At 38.5% G+C, this 21814-nt stretch overlaps 1 protein-coding gene across 3 annotated transcripts in view; it reads right to left on the bottom strand.

Moving 5' to 3' along the window:
* Positions 1-21814, bottom strand: part of lrmda (leucine rich melanocyte differentiation associated) — a 329240-nt gene that overhangs the window by 105544 nt on the left and 201882 nt on the right. For all 3 annotated transcript variants that reach the window (XM_047351529.1, XM_047351531.1, XM_047351532.1), the window contains exons 3-5: positions 15831-15957; positions 14400-14539; positions 6065-6191 (exon numbers count right to left, since the gene is read on the bottom strand). In XM_047351529.1, coding sequence (XP_047207485.1) covers positions 6065-6191; positions 14400-14539; positions 15831-15957 — 394 coding nt within the window. The remainder of the gene's footprint in view (positions 1-6064; positions 6192-14399; positions 14540-15830; positions 15958-21814) is intronic.

The raw sequence follows: 21814 nt of genomic DNA, 5'->3' as shown, positions 1-21814 counted from the left end.
ATATAAAAGAGGTCCTCACTTTTTTTTCTTCTGTGCTGGGATACTTGTGTTCACTAATAAGGTTTGGCAAAGTGACAATAGGAGCCTAACATGGGATCTCCCAATATTGAAATGCTGCGATTGGCATTGGATTAAGGTTACCCAACAAATATTGGCTAGAAATCATTGGAGAAGCATTAACCACTTTTAAATTATTTTTTGGCACCATTTTAGGTACTTAGTAGAAAAAAAACTGCAACAGATTGGGTTTTTCTAATAAAGTGGTTCCAGTTGATCAGATCTGGTGCTAAAGCCAGTTCTCCAGTGGTTCTATGAAGGGGCTGGGTTGGTTTTTCTGCAACTACAACAACGCCAACTCGGAGCCACGTCATTACACCACTATAAATGTCTCATCAAGTAAATGTTTAAACTTTGCTTTATTAGATTTTGTTGAGGATTGTAGCACATTGAGAGTTTAAGTTCATAATTTACAATAATATCTCCCGTATCTCTGCAAACAGATTCCATAATAATGTCACAATCTTTATATACAGTATCTCACAAACATGAGTACCCTCACATTTTTGTAAATATTTTGTTATATCTTTTCATGGGACAACACTCAGGCACTTTAACAATGTAGTGTACAGCATGTATAACACTAAATCTGCTGTCTACTCAAAATAACTCTCACACGACTGGCAACAAAAGTGAGTACACCCCTAAGTGAAAATGTACAAATTGTGCCAATATTTTGGTGGTCACTATTATTTTCTAGTACTGCCTTTACTGTCTTGGGCACGGAGTTTACTAGAGATGCTTCCAGTAAACCATATACTTAGTTTGCTTGTCTTCAGGAAACTGTTTGCAGGCTTTCTTGTCCATCATCAAAGTGGCTTCTTTTTAGGAAGACATTAATGCTGACCAATTTGATGCAGTGTGTTATGTATGGTTTCAACACTGACAGGCGCCCCCCCTTCGACCTCTGCAGCAATACTGGCAGCACTCAAATGTCTACTTTCAAAACACAGCTTCTGGATATGGCACTGAGCACTGCCACTCAACTTCTTTGGTCAACTATGGCACAGCATGTTATGAGTGGAACCTGTGCTATTAAAGAGCTGTATGGTCTCGGCAACTGTGCTCCAACTGTGCTCAGTTTCAGAGGGTTGGCAATCTTCATATAGCTTAGCTGTACATCCTTATTTAAATAATAAAAATTTTTTCAGAACTTCAGAATGTGCTTTGCCATGAGTTGCCATGTTGAACTTCCAGTGACCAGCATTACAGAGTATGAGAGCGATAACACCAGATTTAACACACCTGTTCCTCATTCACGCCTGAGAGCTTGTAGCGCTAACAGGTCACATGACATTGAGCAGTAAAAATTGTTAATTGGGCACAATTTGGACAATTTTACTTTTACTTTTGTTGCCAGTGGTTTAGACATTAATGGCTGTGTGTTTTGAGAGAACAGCAAATTTACACTGTTATACAAGCTGAACAATGACTACTTTACATTGTGTCAAAGTGTCATACCTTCAGAGTTGCCCCATGAAAAGATATAAGAACATGTTTACAGAAATGTGAGATGTGTACTCACTTTTGTGAGAAACTGCATTAACATTGTTTTGAACAACAAGAGCCAGTTGTGAATATTCCACATTCTCCTTTAGATGATATCTGATTATTATCAGAAGCACTGAGCTACTTTTATCAAATAAAATGTTCGGAGCAAGATTTAGTAGCACCACCTGGTGAAAGTGTTTTACAGGGTTTCTGCAGATTTCAGTAAGTTAAATGTAAGTTTTCAAGACCTTTTTAAGACTCTTATTAAAATTTACACACTACACGAATTACAAAAAAAATAAAATAACTTTGGTAAGTAAATAAAAAAGAGAGATATTTCTTCAATTTCAGCCTTCTTTTAAATTCAGACCAGCATTTAAAATTTTCCCTCTTGCAAGTCTCTTAATAATCAAACTCCATCATGCATCTGAGATCTGATTGTTCCACATGTTTCTAGAGTCTCTAGAGTTTCTAAAAGTAGAATGGGAGGCAGATCTTTCAGTTATCAGACTCTTCTCCTATGGAGCCAGCTCCCATCTTTAGTTCGTGAGGCAGACACCCTGTCTACGTTTAAGGCTAGACTTAAAACTTTCCTTTTTGATAAAGTGTATAGTTAGAGTGGCTTAGGTCATCCTGAACCATCTCTGTAGTTATGCTGCTATAGGCCTATGCTTCTGGAGGACATACTGACCACTTTTCCTCACTCTGCTACATTCTCCTACTGCCCACTGTCACTCATCCAGGAGGGGTGATTGGTGCAAGTCACTAGCTTGCACCAATAACCAACTTTCCTTGGTAAAAATTTTTTTTACCAATGTTGAATAATAAACTTAACCTGACTGCATTGTTTGATAAAAGTGGATGAAAGAGGAATAATTGTATTTCACTTTAAATCTGTCTGTGTGGTTGGATTGAATTGCCTTTTTTGTAAAGTGCATTGAAATGATATTTGTTGTAAATTGGTACCTTATAAACTGAATTGAAATAAATTAGGTTGATAACTAACCTAATGTAATGCTGGATAATTCAACAAAAACCTATAATTTTCTTTCCTTGAAGAGACTGGAAAAAACAGTTCAAGAGCAGAATCTTCCCAAGGGTTCAAAGGGAGGTGAGAATATGCTGGTTTTGTAGTTTTTATCAGCTTAAAAACCTGGAATTCCACAGCCAGAACTACCACGAAGGTAAGGAATGAATGTCATCAATGATCAGTGGAAAGCACAGCTCTGTGCATCGCATTGACCTACGTAAACTCTGGTAAGGGTGACACGAAATAGCAGAAGAGACTTTGGCTTGTGTTTAGATACTAATACACCTTTTTATGAAAGCACTGAATCTGTCTTAAATTAGGTAGATGAAAAACAAAACTAACTGGTATACGCAACAGTGCATTGGTTGTTGGCCTCCGTGAGCTTGCCCCTATAGGTCACGATAAAAGCAATTCTTTCCTCTGGCCAAACTCGTAGTCGGTGCACAGAATGAACTTTATCAGTGCCAGAACCAGATCTTGTGGCTTTGGAAACACAAAGAACAGATGCTAAACAAGAACTAGCACTAGTTCAGAACTGGCTCGGTGAGAAAACTACCAGAGAAATGGTATGAAACCCAAACCGACTAAGTACTGGGAGAATAATGCTAATGATGCTAAAGTTGTCATCTGCTTAAGAGCTTTGTAATCAACACTAAACTTCAGGGTTGCTTTACAGTTTTTAATGAGTCTGGACTGCATTTGATCAGGTCTAGTTGAAAGTCCTAAATATTTAAACTGATTAACTAAAAGGTGAACTTTACACCATCATGACTTTACACAGTGAACAGAGATTCTGTAAAACAGTTTGAATTTTATCCCACCTTTATTCATGTCAAAAATGGGGTATTATGAATGTTTTTTTGGCATTAGGACTACCTTAAAGGTAAACAAGCAGAAAAAATGTAATAAAATAAAAAATATGTAGTACAAACCAGTGGTGGATTACTTTATAGAGAGCCTCCTCAAATGACTTAATTTGCATAATAAGCTGAATTTGACTGAATGGTATTATAACGAGGATTGAAGTAGAATGTATGCAATTGAATTTGAAAATATCTTTGTAATTGTCTTAGATTAATTTGATTATATGTCACTTTAAATCAGTTGGAGATGTTTATCTTAAAGTAGCTTGAGATAACATTTGAAGTGAACTAGTGATTTTTAAATAAACTAAATTAAACGGATTTGATTAGAGATTATGTAAAACACAGCTTATGGTTTATAAAACCTTTTCTCCATTAGTGAAAACAAAATAAGGGGATTCTTAGTTTTCTTAAAAAACAATGCTAAAATCTTTTCTCGTCTCGTCTTGCGAGCCAGATGTTTCATTACACTCCTATGTGACTCTAAGACAAATATTTTTAAGGTCACTTGATTTTTTTGTGCAGATCCTGCACTTCTCACAAACAAGCTTTTGTACATTTCTGATCATTCCAGCAAACAACTGGTTCTTGACTGTCTGGTTCTGATTTAGACGACATGGAAAACATTGTGAATGTATGAAAAATTATGATGTGCTAAAGACCGTAACTGTTTTATCAGAGCCATGTGGCATCTCTCAGTGCCATGCCACAACGGTATGATAAAAAAAAAACGAGTTTAAACTGTGGTCAAACTTATCTTCGATATGACTCAAGAGAGGTCTTGGAAGTTCGCCACGGCCTCTTTTCCAAAACATACATCAGCCAATGAGAATGATGTGATAGAAAGGGGCTTTTTGTTAATTTTTCTTGTCAGGAGTGGGCCTGTATCACTGTAACACTGCTGGAGTTGCTGCTGTAACTCTGTTTTTGATTTATACTGTATTTGTGTTGCTTGCAGCAATATGAATTATGAAAGGAATAAGAAAAAAATATAAAACATTAAGAAAAAAACTTTTAAGCTACATTTATTGTCAAGTAGTTTAGTAATCTTAATTATTCTTTTTTTTTTATCTGATACTTGTCCTAATTGAGACTTAAATTTGAATGCATGGAGCAAAAAGACATGGAGCTAATTACTTTTCCTTGTAATGAAGCTAATGACAGAGACTGTACTGTTAGCAGCACCCTGCTGTAGCAGACATAAAAGGAAACAAGAGTATCTAATTATGCCATCATCTTCCCTGCTCATGCTGTAAACGTTTCTCTAATTGGTGGCCTGCAACATCAGTCCGCTTATCAACGACTCCAATGTAGACAGTTAGAGCCGGGAAGTTTGCATGGCTCATCGACTATGGGATAGTTGACACATTAAGTTGAGGAAAATCCCAGAATCCCAAACTGGAATAAATCCAAGAACTGTTGCCACTTTGTGTAGCTTGACTTTTACAATACTAATGAGGAATTGGGAAAAGAAGAGTAGAAATAAGTTCCAGTGCGCAAATTACCACACAATGTTAAGTAGATCCTTTTTTATATGAAAGCTGTTAACTTTTACTTTACATAAGGAATAAATAATCGCATACAGCTGGTTCAAAGACACCAAGACACAAAAACACATCATGTCAACTAGAATCTGTGATTATCTCTCCTTTCATCTATAGCTGCCGCGACAAAGCCAAACATTCTTTTCCATTGACAAGCTATGTAAATACAATCTTTAAAGTGACTTTACCCTGCCAAACAGTATTGTAAAGGTCTTTTCTTTTCTTTTTATATAAAGTGGATGATCTGTGTTTTCACTCTGCTTTTCTCCATCTTCTAAACATGGCAGACTGAGGTTAAATTATTTCAATGTTTTGCTTTCCCGCTTGACACTCGCATGAGGATCAAAACTAAAGCATAGCATGCAGTGACACTCAAAGAGTACACTATCATAGCTGATTATCTAAAACAATGACTATATTGTTTTCCTCATGCGTTTTTTAAAACCGACATCGACTCACATGCTTCTAATTCACAACTAGAAGCTTTTGGCTGTACTCTAACTCTCTTATTCTCTCTGTGAGAGCCTCAGAAACTCTAAGACTAAATTGTAAATATTTAATGACTTTACAATTACATTCAATCTAATCTGGGGAAGAGATGTGCCTTTAAATAGGTTGTCACAAAGGGTAGAGAAGTAATACAAATGAACATCCCAAAGTCTAATTAGTCTATGGTTCTCAAAACAAGAGAGCAACCAACAAATACATGGTTTTGAGATAATTAAGCGATTGTGCAGAGATTGTACATGAGCTGTCACTCCAATCGGCAGACATGTCACACTAGGCAGCACAAGTGTGACCGGACAGCCGGCTGTCGCCTTTGATCTGGGTTCATGCATACGGAATCAGGTCAGGCTGTGGCCACATGCACTCTCAAACACATTTACCATATAGAGAAGTGGAAGCACAACTCACACATACAATTTAAACTGTAGAAAATAAAGATACTTTTCAAAGTGAGAGTGATAGTGAAGCAAATGCAGGGAGAAAGAAAGGATACAGCAATTGAATGAAAAGATGAGGAAAATGTATTTAATGCTACTACAAATACATAAAAAATGAAGAACAGGAAAACTTACTCCTTCCGACTTCGGCTTCACAACTTTCATGAATGCCCCTCTGGCCTGTGCCTCCATCGATTCTTTTTTCGTTACTCTTCTGGAGTCCAGAAACTTCAGCTGGGGTAACTTGTAAAGTACAAAGTACCTTTAAGACAAGAAAACAATAAATTAAAAAATCTGACTTACCTTATTTAATGGCCTGTAAAAGTATTCACATCCCTTGAGCTTTTCCACTTTGTTAAATTACAACTGCAAATTTACAGAGGTTGGATAATGAAACTGAAACACCTGTCATTTTAGAATGGGAGGTTTCATGGCTAAATTGGACCAGCCTGGTAGCCAGTCTTCATTGATTGCACATTGCACCAGTAAGAGCAGAGTGTGAAGGTTCAATTAGCAGGGTAAGAGCACAGTTTTGCTCAAAATATTGAAATGCACACAACATTATGGGTGACATACCAGAGTTCAAAAGAGGACAAATTGTTGGTGCATCTGTGACCAAGACAGCAAGTCTTTGTGATGTATCAAAAGCCACGGTATCCAGGTTAATGTCAGCATACCACCAAGAAGGACGAACCACATCCAAAACAGGATTACCTGTGGACGCAAGAGGAAGCTGTCTGAAAGGGATGTTCGGTGCTAACCCGGATTGTATCCAAAAAACATAAAACCACGGCTGCCCAAATCACAGCAGAATTAAATGTGCATCTCAACTTTCCTGTTTCCACCAGAACTGTCCGTCAGGAGCTCCACAGGGTCAATATACACGGCCGGGCTGCTATAGCCAAACCTTTGGTCACTCATGCCAATGCCAAATGTCGGTTTCAAGGGTGCAAGGAGCGCAAATCTTGGGCTGTGGACAATGTGAAACATGTACGGTGTGGAGAAGCCCCAAAGAAGCGTACCACCCAGACTGTTGCATGCCCAGAGTGAAGCATGGGGGTGGATCAGTGATGGTTTGGGCTGCCATATCATGGCATTCCCTTGGCCCAATACTTGTGCTAGATGGGCGCGTCACTGCCAAGGACTACCGAACCATTCTTGAGGACCATGTGCATCCAATGGTTCAAACATTGTATCCTGAAGGCGCTGCACCAATACACACAGCAAGACTGGTGAAAGATTGGTTTGATGAACATGAAAGTGAAGTTGAACATCTCCCATGGCCTGTACAGTCACCCAATCTAAATATTATTGAGCCACTTTGGGGTGTTTTGGAGGAGCGAGTCAGGAAACGTTTTCCTCCACCAGTATCACGTAGTGACCTGGCCACTATCCTGCAAGAAAAATTGCTTAAAATCCCTCTGACCACTGTGCAGGACTTGTATATGTCATTCCCAAGACGAATTGACGCTGTATTGGCCACAAAAGGAGGCCCTACACCATACAAATAAATTATTGTGGTCTAAAACCAGGTGTTTCAGTTTCATTGTCCAACCCCTGTATATGTAATGTGATAGAATACATAATTGGGGGCTATTATTTAGCCACCTTTAATCTCTACATCTGCAACCAAACCTAACTGCTGTCAGAAGTCACATAATTAGTAAATAGGAGTTAAGTTGTGTGAATAAATCCCAATGTAAATCCAACCTTTCTGTGATGGCCTCAGATATTTGTTAGGTAACATGAATACCAAAGAACACAGCAGACAGGTCAGAGTAAAGTTCTGGAGAACCTTAAAGCAGAGTTGGTTATAACAGAATATTCCCTAGTTTAGACATCTCAGGGAACACTGTTTAATCCACCATGAATCTGAAAATGGAGTGTAGCAAAGCTGCAAACCTACCAAGACATGACTGCCCACCTTAACTGACAAGCTGGGCTTGCGGAGTACTAATCAGAGAAGCATCCAAGAGGTCCAAGTTAATTCTAAGGGAGTTTCAGAAATACAGCAGCTCATGTGGAAGAATTTGTTAAAAGGACAACTGAGAATCATGCGCTCCACAAATCTGACCTTTACCGAGTCACAGGTCAACAAGTGCACACAGTGAACACATGAAGGAGGGGGTTTGGGTCAGATAAGAGCCAAATTTAACCTTGATGTTAAGCATTCTGTGGCAGACAACTAACACTACATAAGATCCCAATTGTGAAACATTATGCTGGCAGCATCAGGCTGTGGGAAAGCCTTCCTTCAACAGGAATAGAGGAAGCTGGTCAGAATTTGTGGGAAAATGGACAGAGCTAAATACACGGCTAACCTACGGACAAACCTAATACAGACTGCAAAGACTGGGGTGGCAGGCAACCTTCCAGCAGGCTAATGGCACAAAAATATATGTATATATTTAATGCCATTACCCGCTGGACTATTATAAATAGCACACAAGGAGATACGACCTGTCTGCAGGAGCTGTCATTCTGGTAGCATCACAGATACCTCTCTAAGCTTTCAGACATACTCTGTCTTTCATTGGGAGGGAGAGAAACGTCAAAAGATAATGGCTGGAATACACAGATGACAACAGATCCTTTCACTGCCAAGCAGGGGTAAAGGAACCAGTATGTCAGGGCTGAGCTGGTAGCCAGAAAGGACACACATCCAGCACCTAAGTGGAGGGTGAGAAAGGACGGGGAATATGGGCCGAGACAAGACCCGTGTGCGTGAGGGGTTGTGACAAATTGTTGATGGCAATGGCGATGAAGGAGAGATGGCAAAGCCTGTGTCAACTTTTCAACACCTGAAGATAATGAGGAGGGATGCAGGGATCAGATTTAGTGTGACAGGGAACATAAACATCTACATGCAAATTAAGGAAGAAAAGAAATATTGTATACAGACATAAGATAAAAAAAACAATTCAATGCTTCTTATATGGAAAAATTTGTGGTGAATCCTTTAAACATAATGACTTTAAAATGACCTTCTCCTAACCCCTAACAAGAAGCTTTGTCCCGCTGCATGCAAAAGGACTTTGTTCTGGGTATTTCCATGATCAAATGTGAAGATACCCTTGGGAGACATGCAGGGAGGTTATTCTCCATAGGTAACCTACCATCACAGGGTCAGAACAGATGACAAGGCTCTGTCAGCCAGTGGTGATATTAATGATTCAACCTCAAGCACAGAGGGAGGATAAGAAAGCGAAGGAGACACAGGGGGTAGTGTGGAGGGTGGGCAGGGCTGTGGTAGTGCTGCTTGACTAGTGAGTGACTAGATATAGTTTATTTAGCAGTAGTATTTAGTAATATTAAATGTCTTATCTTGTGAAATTTATTCAAGCAGAGTATAAGTCAGAGTATTGACTTCCACTCAGAGCATAATAAATCCACATAACTGATGCTGATCTTACCTAAAATGCGTTTGCTCCATTATCTCACAGCTCTAGGACTTGATGCAAAAGTTTGTGTAGTGTAAAGAACTGCAAATGATGGTAATGCAAAAACCTTTCAAGAATAAGAATTAAAAGACATTGCAGGTAATTATTTCTCAGCTGCACTTATAGAGTTTCATAAAAAATGAGTACAAAGCACAGCTGGTGGTTGAGGCTCCTCAGATTCCCCTTTCATCTGCCACAACAGCAGATTGTTCGAACTGATAATTCTCCACAGAGTAAAAGGGTAAAATGTCAGAGCGATGTTGTTCATTTATGTACATTATAGAAACAAAAAGAAAACATGTTTGATTAACATCTGTTGTCACTTTCATGTGTCTATACCTGGTAGTTTACTGATCATTCACAGGCTTGTTCCACAGAATAGAGATTTCTTTGAACCCACAATATAAGAGGACAGTAAACCATGTTGTTTCAGTAGAGATACACTGAGAAAACAGCTGGTAACTTAATACAGAAGATTTTTAACTTGATTGGCCAAAACTAAAATAATCTGACATTTTTCTGATCTGTGACTATTGAAGTCACTGCTGAGGGAAGAAGACACAAAGCTAGTTTTGTTGTAAGAGCGAGATGCTAAAAATGAAGTCAGAACATATTTTAGGTAGTCAATCAAGGATACTACTTCAAACAGTTTTCAGTGGGTCTTGGTCATCTCACTCTTTTGCCATTTTGTACTTTTGTAGTTGTCATTTTGTACAGAACATTTTTGGATATGACAAGGTACTGCCTGCCAGAAGATAATTTGTATTTATCTTGGGGGTGTTTAGAGGAATTGGCCTGGAGTGGACTCAGGCAGATACCAAGAAGGCTGAACGGACAATAGAAAAGTTGCTGTATTTTATCCTTTTGAGATTTCAGCCTCTCTGTCATGGTAGGGGCTGGCAACCATGCCTAAAGACTGCCCTGAATCAGTCAAGAACCAGATATACATAGTCTGAGGTATACAAACATTGGTCGTACGGGGGATTTTTAATAAAAATAATAAGAGGCTGCATTAGCAGTTTAGAACTATTTAATTTATCAGATTTTGTACTGCTTTCGCTTTAAACTCTTCTCTCACTTAGAAAAATCTAGCTTGCTTACAAATATGCTCCGCTTCCCCTCGAAAGTATATTTCTTTGCTCATATTCTGTGCTCAGTGCCTCCCGCACAAATATCTTTTGCCCTGTTTGACTCCTGTGCCTCATTAACTTCGTTTGTGGGCATCCGGTCTCAGGTCTGTTTTCTCAGTTCGCAGATTTTATTTGCTCTCTATTGGAACCAAAAATGTCGATATGACTTTTAAATCACTTGCTTTTTGGGTATGTTCCTTTTATGTTTTTAGAGTTAACTCCAGACAAAATAGAGCAGAAAATATTTGTATAAGAGACATTAAATTTGACTGGAGAAATATAGTTGTTATAGGTGAGGACAACATAGTGTAAAAAGGAGTGAAAAAAAGGAATCTGGCTCTCAAATCAAAAACATATGCTCTTAGATTATTGAAAGAAAAGTTCCCCAGTATGGCTGGGTTTTCTGTAATGCTAGCCATACTAATAGCTAAAATGAGATTCATTAATGACCACTAATGGCAGGAGAAATATGTATTTTAATGCGGTTAATTATTAGTTGTAAATGAGAAATCTGAATCACCTAAAATTGGCAATGGCTGGTCAAAGCCTTACAAAAATAACAGAGATTATAAGTTAGCCACAAACGTCTGACTGCTTCACCTTCATACTCTAATACTACAAACAAATGGACAGTGAGGATATTGAAAGTCACTAAAGAAGAGGACAGCATTTAACCTCCATGCTCACTACAGTGTTCAGGGAATGAATGTTATATTTCTATGTGACTGCACTAATTGGGTCACCGATGCAGCACACCAGGATATTTCACTTGAGAGAGAGAGAACTCCTCAAGCATTGGGTTGGGTATTTATTGCCCAAGGCCAGTGCTGTCATGACCTGCATACAGCCTAACCTTGTCAGACATGAAATCTGCATCACGCTCAAATTGATGTTTTACTATGTGACACACTATGAATATTACATTACAGGACCATAGGACCATAGATGTTGTCAGTCAAAACAGAACAGCTTTCCTCACCAGTAAGATCAGCAGGCAAGTAGAGGAGGAAAATAGAGAGGAAAGGGAGTTTGAGGGCAGGGAGGAATGGGGGTGGGTGGTTGAGAGGGGTACAGAGACAAAAAGAGAGAAGAAAAGATTATTCAAGAAAGGCATGGGTGGTAAATGATTAATAGAAAACACAGAGTCAGAAACAAGCACTTAGGGCTAAAACAGACAAAAGAGAGTATGCTTTTCGCCTTTTATCACATTTCATGTAAAGGACTCTGACAAATGGTGGTCATATTGCCTGACTCTAGGCTTGGCTTGATGTTTAATGCATCGTCTGCTATGGAGAGGCAGGGTAGTAAACTCTCATTTGTGGCAATGACTAGTCAAACATGAAATCCATTTTGCAAACCAGATTGTATCGAGGCCAGTTGACAAAGCTTTTAGAATGATGGGCTGAGTCTACAGTCTGGCTATGAAATACAAAGGGTGGTGGTCAAAAATTACATAAAAAAATAAAATAAAAACTACTTCTCATTAGCTGTGCTCCAAACGTGCCTCCATACTACAGGGATATTTAATACATTTTGAAGTGAGGCTCTGTTAAAAAGTTAAGGAGTTCATATCTTTTCTAAAGTACATTTAGTATTTTCAGAAGTCTTATGGGGTCTTCTTTTAGCATAAATCCAGGTTAGTTGGACCTGGAGGGTGAAGTTAACAGCTAGTCCAAGATGGATCAAGACCAATCCAGGCTACTAGCACCTTTAAACCTCTTTATTTATATTTTTTCTTTTTTAGCTATTCTGCCTCAAAACCATAGTCCATGCTCCCCCTCGCCTGCTGCCCATTAAGTTTGTTGGTCCCATAGTGCCTTTCAATAGTAATCAGTACCTCTCAAAATTAATAGGTTCCCATCTGGTTCTTTAGATCATTTGCGCCCACTCAAAGTAACAACATTTAGCTCTTTGGTTTCTCCCTTCATTCTTTTACACAGATGACACTAACTGGTCTTCTCTGGAAAAGTAGTACTCTGAATTGTTGTCTGAGTGCCAAGAAGGAGCCCAACAAATTGACTTTTAAGCAGAGCATTATGGCTAATACTATGATGCTCCACTTGATATATATATATAAAACATTATTAGAAACTGCAATGGACACAGAGATGGAAATGAAAAAGAAAAAAAATGAAGCAAGAAAGAGAGAGAGGTCGGGCAAAAAGGAATAAGGGAGAGAAGGAGAATAGAATAGAAGAGAGAAAGAAGAATGAAGAGAATAAAAGATACTAGAAGACACCTGCAGAAACATATATAGCAACAGCAATGCTACCGAAAAGTGCACGGTCATAATGAGCGCAAGATGCATTTGGTGGTACTGCGGCTCAATATAGAACATCTGTGTATCTGTTAACAACGTAAAGACACACAACACTCACACTCTCCATGTACTCCAAGGTCCAGGTACTGATACTCCAGAGGGAAAACCAGCCCCTGGACCCAGGAGGGGGTCCCCTTCGCCCCAGCAATGGCCCAAACTAGTGCCGGTACCGCCTGAACCCAAGCGACCACGGTACAACCCAGACGGCAAACACGGGCATGGAAAGACTCCAAGCCTAACTCTGCCCACTCAAATGTGGTGTTGATGCGTATTGTTGTAAAGTGCCTTTAAAAAGAAAAACAGGGGGGTCAGACACTACTACATGCAACTTAACCCTTAGAGGTGGGCGCAGGCACCAGGTGTGAGGTTAATAAAATACACTCACCATGCCATTAAGCATCACACCTCCAAGGCCCTACATGTGTGTGTCATGAAAATGTTATAAGTACGAGTGTCTAAGATGTACATTAAAATTGGAGCAAACCCCGCGACGCACCACCCTCCCTACCACTCCTTTCATTTTAACAGCACTTCTGTATTCTTAATTTTTTTTATTACAAATATAATTCCACTGTGATTTTGCCTACTTCCTGCTTGCTTTTAGGACCTACAGCTCAGTAACTCATGATAATAAGAAGCACCACTATAGATCTACCTGTGGGAAATGTGCTGAGAACAAAACATGTAAAGCTTGTACAATTTGATACTAATGTTAAGCTGTGTAGGAAGCAAACTTCATAAAAGCAAGTAGCCATGAAATTTGATTTTTATATAATTCTATAGGGTAGCTACTCTGACTAGAAACACTCATATGTTCTGTTCTAAGTGCATGTCTCAAACAAACATAAAATCATTTACCATATAAATAATCATCTATGTCTGTGTAAATAACCATCGAAAGTAAACATGTAGATGTTTTAAGGGTTAACCACTATGACTTTTTTTAGACTTGAGTTCTTTTAAGATGGTTGATATCCACTTTGGTCTTGGCCCCTATTTGTCTAGCTATTAGCTGTACACTCCAGAACCAACTAATCTGGATTTATAGAAAATTAAGATGCCAAGAGAGTTGTGTACTGCAAGTAAGATATTAACTGTGTATAACCTTTTAACAGAACCTCACTTTAAAAATCCTGAACCAACCCTTTTGGACAACTATATGTCTTATTATGAATTCTCTTTTAATTTGACCAAAATGTTTTTTCTGATTAGTAGTAATTTTAATGTTTTGAAATGGCCAAGCCAGAGTAAGAGTAATTATAAGCAGGGTTTGATTGCTGCAATGCCAATAAAGATTTTTCCACTGGTTATCAAGAAGGATATAAATAATTTTTAACATGCCATTTTTTGAAAAGAAAGTAAGTAAAAACTATTTTTTATTAACTATTGCTCCTTTCACAGTGTTTTTAGTGATGCCCGTCTCATTTTCTACCAGAAACAAACTTTAGGTTGAATAAAAATTATTTTATATCTAAATCTGCCAGTAGTATGAATAATTATGGGCTTAACTGTATACAGTCATTTTTTAAATTACATATTCAGATGTGAAGTCATGAAATTTTGTCCATGAAAGAACAGACCTGTATCTCTGGTAGTCGTCGTCATCCTTATCCGGGCTCACCAGCTGGTTTGGGCAGGCCTCATTTCCCAGAAGGCTTAGGTACTCCAGCGATGGGGTCACGTCAGCCAAGTGTTCCAGCAGGGCTTCGATATCAGTCAGGTGTCAAAGGGCAGATGTCAAGGACCTAGCGTTGTTAATTACATTAGCATTCACTACCCACACAACCCCTCCCAGTCCTGTCTGCACTAAACACGTCACTGTCAAATTTACTGAGGTGCTCAAAGAGGCTAGTCAGTGGCTTTGTGAAAGTGGGCAGACAGAGGGGCAATTTAAGGTGCAGGGTTTGGCATATAGCACTGACACAATTTGGCTCCTGCTTTCACTCTTTCTCTCAAATCTCTTTCATTTCCTAGGTGGCCGGGTGCACAACGGTGACAAAATGATGGATGCCCTGCGGTTCAAATAGTCCGTGCTTCTCAGAGCTATGCTGTGGAAAAGTTTTACGAAACATGGTAAAAAAATAAACAGCCCCTAAGCAGGCACATTCATCACTAATACATTCACTTGGAAAATTGAGCCCCAAAGTGTCAAAATACAACTGCACTACTGCGGCACTCAAGCTTTAAAATGGCACCGTGCCACGACAGGATGTACATAATTGGCCTATTAGCATGTGCCGACCACTTCACAACCGAACTGAGCACACAGTCCCAGATGCACACTTCAAGGAGTCCCAGTTTTAATGTTGACTCTGGAAGTGTGTGTGTGTGAATGTGTGAGAGAGTGAACATCGTTAACCAGCAGGATCTGCATAACCAAAGGAAAACAGGACACATTGCTGAACCTGCTCTGAGGCTCAGAGCGGAAGTTCGCACTTCTTCAACTGATCATAAACAGCCTCACTATGTCTTTTACATCTATGCCTAAAATTTACAGCGACACCACAGAGCTTTGGCTTTAACATGTTTACAATGTCTGACAACTAGAACATACAAGACTGTTAGAGCCAGTGAGCTAAAATGTGGGTATCTGGGAAGAAATTTAAATACATGATAGTTTAATCATTAAAGGGATTATAGCAAAAGTTTGTGTTTTTTGTTTATTTATTTTTTCTGGTTTGTGATCAAAAATATAAGATGTCCCTTTACTTTTCCTTTACCTTCTACTCTGAAAATAAAATGTTACTGTAAATGTTGAATCTGATTCCACTAGAGGTCCCTGTGGTTCAAAAACTAGTCGTGTGTAGCTATGTGACAGCCAAGTACCTCTACTCTCTTCTGCAGCACAAAGTGCTTCCTGCAAAGCCACATCATTACAAAGAGGTGCTCAGACAATCAAGAATTGTACTCACTTAAGAAAGAGGGCAAAACAAACAGCTGTAATTTATCTCTACAAATACAGTACAAATCAAGACAAAATTATACCCTGAGTGGTTCTTCTCAAAGGATATTTGGTTCTTATTGAGTGTCAGGGTGTGGAGTTTGGGTAATCTGGGCAACTGGAGGTCATTTCCAAGCAGATTGTTGTCAACGACCAACTCTTCCAGCTCTGTAAACATTTTGAGGCTTGCCAGTGACCTGTAATGATAAGGAAACAGTAAAGAAGTTATGGCTCCAAATCTGCTCAGCAGTTATTGTGCAGAAATAAAAATTTCAGCCTCTCTCCTTTCATACAGCAGGAGAGTATGGGCCTGAGCCTGTCAGTGAAGTGAATGACAAGAATTGGTGGCGCTAAGCTCCCCTGGCATGGTGAGGCATCTTTCAGCGGCTGGCAGGATGAGGGATGGGGGTCACTTGTGAGTAGCCAGGATTCAAAACAAAAGGCTTCAGAAATGCAGCGGGCAGGATGAATTTGTCAATGTCTTGTGCCTTGAGGCGCCCAGTTTCGCCTGACCCTAACCCTCCATTCCCAAGACAAATCACTCTGTCACAGTTCACCTTCACTCCCCAGACACAAATTTAACTTGTCATCCATCATTTTCACAGAGGAACTGGGATACACTCACAATCACAGATGCAGTAGAAGGGAAATGTTTTTCTGCCACCGTGTCATGATGGGGGTTAGAGTGAGGATTACATCAAAGCTTTTCTTTTTTTAAAGAAGGAAACATTTGGTCCTTCTGTTGCTTTTTTTGACATGTTGCACAGAAGTGAGGGGTCATTCCAGCTTCTTTCCTTTCCATCTCTAACACATATACATATTATCAGAGGCATAAAATTGACAGAAGGTGGTGTTAAAAGTTATGTTAGGGCCCTGCAAAGTTCAAGTCATAGAAGCCACACAAAAGGCCTTGTGTGTGCCGTCTAATCCTTCACTGTCAGAGTGCCATGTTAAAGCGTCCTGGGAGACTTCACTGACATTTAAATCTGACACAATACAGACACTGAACTTCTCTAAACCTCTTACAGTTCACAGTTCAAATGAGAGCTGATTTAAATTCAATCTGATATCCTTAATCAAAGGTGCTTTAGTAAGCAAAATATTTAAAGTTTAACAGTTTTTAACAGTTTGAAAAATTAATTATGTAGAAATAGTAACAAAGAACGGTGGCATCAAATAACGAGCAAATATTCCAGTGAACAATGTCACATTGCTTTAGGAAAAACTCAGGATAAAGTGACAACTAAAACACTGCAGCATTGTTTTTCTCTGGATCCGAGTCAACGTTAGGGGCTACGTATCACACATCAGCTTGGAAGATATGTCGTAAGCTTGTAAAGGGGAATATTAATAATGCACAGTAATAAATTTAGTAAAAGATAAATGCACAATTATTCAACAGTTGTTTGGTTAAAAGTCCTAAATCTTCAATTACACATTTTGTTCACCTTAGCTTTTTTTTGTTTGATTGGTTTTTTTAGTTGTTGTTTTTAATACCAAATCTCTCTATATATGTTTTTTGCTGCCTTCTTTTTATTTTTTTTGATTTTTTAGGCTCTTACTCAGTAATTAAAGATGAAGGAGTTCTGCATTTCGACTGAGAAAATTGGAGCTCACTGAGCAACCCTCACTTTAATATATGGCTGCTGCACACACAAAATTAAATGAAGGGAGCTGATATAAACACATTTTTAGCACTTCTACCAGTCTGCATTTCTTTTAACCAGCAGCACTGTTAAAAAAATTTGTAGTTGTGAATATTTTCCTTTTGTGTTTTCACATGGGGGGCGGGGCAGGGGTAACAGATTATTACCAGCCTGTATTGATGAAAGTAGTTTAGGATGAAATGATCTAAACGTTTTAATTTTATCAAGTTTGGTTTTGTTTGTGAAACTCAGCTATCTTGGTGCTAGCAGGCTATCTGCAGCAATTGCTCAGTTTTGTGCTCTGTTTGTATGTTTTTTTAAAGTTAAGACAAACTTTATTTAAAGGGTGACTTTAAACACAGAGCATTGATCATAACGCGCCGTCCGCGCTTATGCATTTTAACTCTTTTATTAATCCTGGTATTTTAAAGGTATGTGTTTGATTCTGGTGCTAAGCTATCAGCTTCTTTTGTTAGCTTTAACTGCTAAAAGCTAAGAACACGTGCTTGCATACGTAAGCCCATTTCTCCAGAAAGATTTGGCTCTTTTTCCAAAATATTTTGTTAAATATTTTACTATTTCCTTAATATTTCTTTAAATATTATTTTAATAAATAAAAGCAGCTAATGAGACACCGTTGAGAATTAGTCATCCAGAAGGTTGGTTTTATTCAGCAGATCATTATTTAAAACATTATTTTAATAAAATAATATTTTACCTGATCTTGCATTGTGAATGGTTGTCTAAATGTTTGCTGATTATTGCCTAAGTTGGTTCCAAGACTAACTTAACTTCACTTCCAGATTCTTCAAGATAATCCTTGGTTCTTAGACATAAACATTGCATGGTAATGTTGCATCACTCACTTTTGGTCATGATTTTAACCATCTTTAATCAACTTGTTTATATTGTACATAGCCCATTAGTCTTCCTTATTCTTTCATTCTGCTTGGTAGTTTAGTTGGATTGTTTTAGGATAGTAAAGAGTTTGTTAATTGAAATATGTTTGACTTTGAGTTGACTTATTTTTGTTAATAAATTCTTGTATTTTAAGAAATTGTGTGAATTCATTTCATGTGTGTGCAGAGTTTATGCTGTTCAATAATGTCAGAGCTTGGCTCATCCCTTTCTATTTTGTTCTAATACCATCGCCTTACTGGGCCGGTATTCACAGGACAACCCTTAACAGACCGAAATATTATTTGATAAAATATTAATATAAATATTTAATAATATTTTCAGATTCATAGTCACAACAATAAGTATATATAATATTAGAGTAGTTGAGCAAAACCTACTACCACCTCAGATAAATATTTCACTTTCTGTGAACAAAAAGCTGCTAACAAACTATAGCCACCTGTGTGTGTGTGTGTGTGTGTGTGTGTGTGTGTGTGTGTGTGTGTGTGCATGATGGGCTGCAGTCCTGTGGGTTATGTTATTAGCTGCTCGGTTAAAGGGAGCCGCATGGCACAGGGGGGAGTCTTATTAATTGTTGTTTTCATGTCACCACCACTGCGTGCACTGGCTGATTTAATCAGTTAAATTCACAGCCAGGGGAGAGCCACTAGGTCCCATCCAGCATTAGCTACAGAGCTGGGATTGAACTTCTAATACACTTCAACTCTCTATGTTCCATAGATGCTTTTATTACTTTTTATAAGCCTTGTTGTTTTAATGTGCAGCTTGGAGAATTTAGGCACAGCAGTAAAAGCACGTTCCCCATTAAAAAAGCAGAAAAAAAGAGTGTTTTTCCTTTAAGAAAACTAATGAGAATAACTGACCTGAGACATTATCCAACTGAAATTTAGTAAATGGTGGGACTCAGGAAAAAAAGGACACACAAATTATTTTGTAAACATAAACAAAAAGTAGTGTAAATTGTTTTTCCATTCTTCAGAAACAGCAACAATAGCAGAACAATTTTTAGAAAGACGGTCATTGTCATTTATTTTTTTAATAACCTGAAGTGAAAAAAAAATCTTATAAATACTGTATGAAAAATAATTCAAATCAGAGTGCAGCAATTCAGTACATATTTAGAAAAATAACATTTCCGTGTGTGATCAAACGACTTTTATTTAAACCTCTACCATGCAAGAGACTGAGCAGCAGTAGCTTTCAGAGACACAGAGGCGCTTTAACGAGGTGAGGCAATGAATCCTGCACTTGTTAAGATAATTATGATCAGCCTCATTGTCAGAGCTAATACTTCACACGGGCTGTCTTTACGCTTTGACTACCACTTAGCCTGTGTAAGCCCACCATTATACATCACACAGCACTGCCTGCATATCGGTGTACGTGCTTTGGAGCTTGCATAAGTGGTGGGTGTATGTGCTGAAACCACCATTATCTACAAATATCCAGCCTACTGAGCACCAAGAGGAGATAGAGACATTTTTAGCAGAACCACAAACTCAACAGATGATGTAGAGGAAGGGGAGGATGTGAGACGCCAGACAAGGACATTTGAGAGGAAACGCTGACCCAGAGAGCAACCCTCCTGGATCAATACACTAATACTGATGCAGACATAGTGATTGATAAACCACAACTGACAGCAGAGGGAAGAAAACTCTCGCCCGTTATTGGCTGAAATGTCAGTCACTCCTGCAGTGGTCTGCACCGGTGTCATGTCAGATATCCTTAGGCAACACATGAAAAATGAAGAACAGCAGTCCTGGCTATTTTACATGTGTTACACAGTGTTACTGCATATGTCTGCTGCTGCGGAAACTGTGACTTGAGTGACGTTCTATTTTAATATAATGCATTCTTTATTACTGTAGTATTACATCAGTGCTCCTGCACAATACTTAGAGAAGGTCCCTGAATTCCTATAAAAAAGCAAAACCAAGGACCTAGAAAAGCAAGAAAGATTTCACACCTGCAGTCCACAGTCCAGCAGCTGAAGTCCTCTCAGATGGTTGCATAAGGGCAAAAAAAAAAATGAATTCTTACTTCACGTGAGGGGTCAGCCAGAGCTGCAGACTGACAGACACACTGACATCCTTTTCAGAGGGCAACAGATAAATGTTTGATGAACTGACCAATACCAGGGCTATGATGACCTTCCCATGAGCTTAACTGACTTTTAAGAGTTTATCACAGATTGCTTTCCAGGATGTGGTACTGTAATGGATGGAGTAAGAATACTGACCTCAAATTCAAAATGTGTGTGGACTGGCAGTGATAAATTTAACAAAACTGATAACTGGTGGTTGGCTTAGGGAAAGAAATGAGGCCAGAAACCCACTAAACTAAAAATTCATAGAATTAAATTGATCTTGGTCTTCTATAAACTGCAACACAAAATGCCTTAAAGGTGTTTTACATGATGTTTTGGCAAAATCATAAAACTTAAATATATAGCATTAGGATTTTTTGTGATGAGCTTACACAAAATAAGAATCCGGAAGTGGTGGAGTGCATTTCTAATTCCAAATGTCAGTACTTTGTAGGCCTTTCAGCAACTGGAGCGATAAAACATTTAGGTGTGTCTTTACCAGTTTTGCCTATTTTCTTTTGTAAAATAGCTCAACCAAACTGGATGGAGACCATCTTTGAACATTGAGTTTCAGTTCTTCCTACCAGTTCTCAATTGGATTTAGGTCTGGACTTTGACTGGGCCATTCTAACAAGAATATACTTCAATTTAAACCATCCACTGTTGCTCTGGCTGTACATTTAGTGCACAGCCAGAGCCATTTAGTGTATTTAGGAGGGAACTCTGCCACAGTCTCAAGTCTTTTGCTGTCTTAAACAAGTTTTTTTCTAGCATTGCCCTTTATTTAGCTCCACCCATCTTCCCATGAACTTTAAAAAGTTTCCAGAAAAAAGGCATCCCCCTTCAGCATAATGCCGCCACTACCATTTTAAAATGGAAAGGGAGTGTTCAGGGTGATGCGCAGCATTTGTTTTTCACTACACATATTTTTTTGCATTCAGTTTAAAGAGTTAAATTGTGGAACCATCTGACCAAAGCACAATCTTCAATTTCTGGTGTGTTCACTACATGTCTTGATGCCTTCACAGAAAAGATGCAGCTGAAACTAAGGCAAACTCTATTGACTTTTAAGTGTCTTCTGAAGGTAATTGGTTGCAATGGATTTTATTAAGAAGCAAAGGAGACAAAAAATGCATACCATATTTTCTGATTTTTTTTTTTACTTTTTGAAACACCATGCATCATTTTCCTTCCACTTCTCAGCTGCTCACTACTTTGTGTTAATTGATCATGTGGCACACATTTGTGGTTGTGACAAAATGTGGAAAAGTTTAACGGGAATGAATACAAGGCAAGGCAATGAATATGCTGCTCCAATTAATTTATACAATTAAATTAAATGTGATTTTTTTTTTTTATCTGTGAACTCAATTCTTTTCAACTTTACCTGAAACAGCA

The sequence above is a fragment of the Girardinichthys multiradiatus genome, chromosome 22 (assembly GCF_021462225.1).
Source record: "Girardinichthys multiradiatus isolate DD_20200921_A chromosome 22, DD_fGirMul_XY1, whole genome shotgun sequence".
Classification (NCBI taxonomy): Eukaryota; Metazoa; Chordata; class Actinopteri; order Cyprinodontiformes; family Goodeidae; genus Girardinichthys; species Girardinichthys multiradiatus.
The sequence above is the reverse complement of the archived record's forward strand: the minus strand, read 5'-3'. Positions and strand labels throughout refer to the sequence as shown.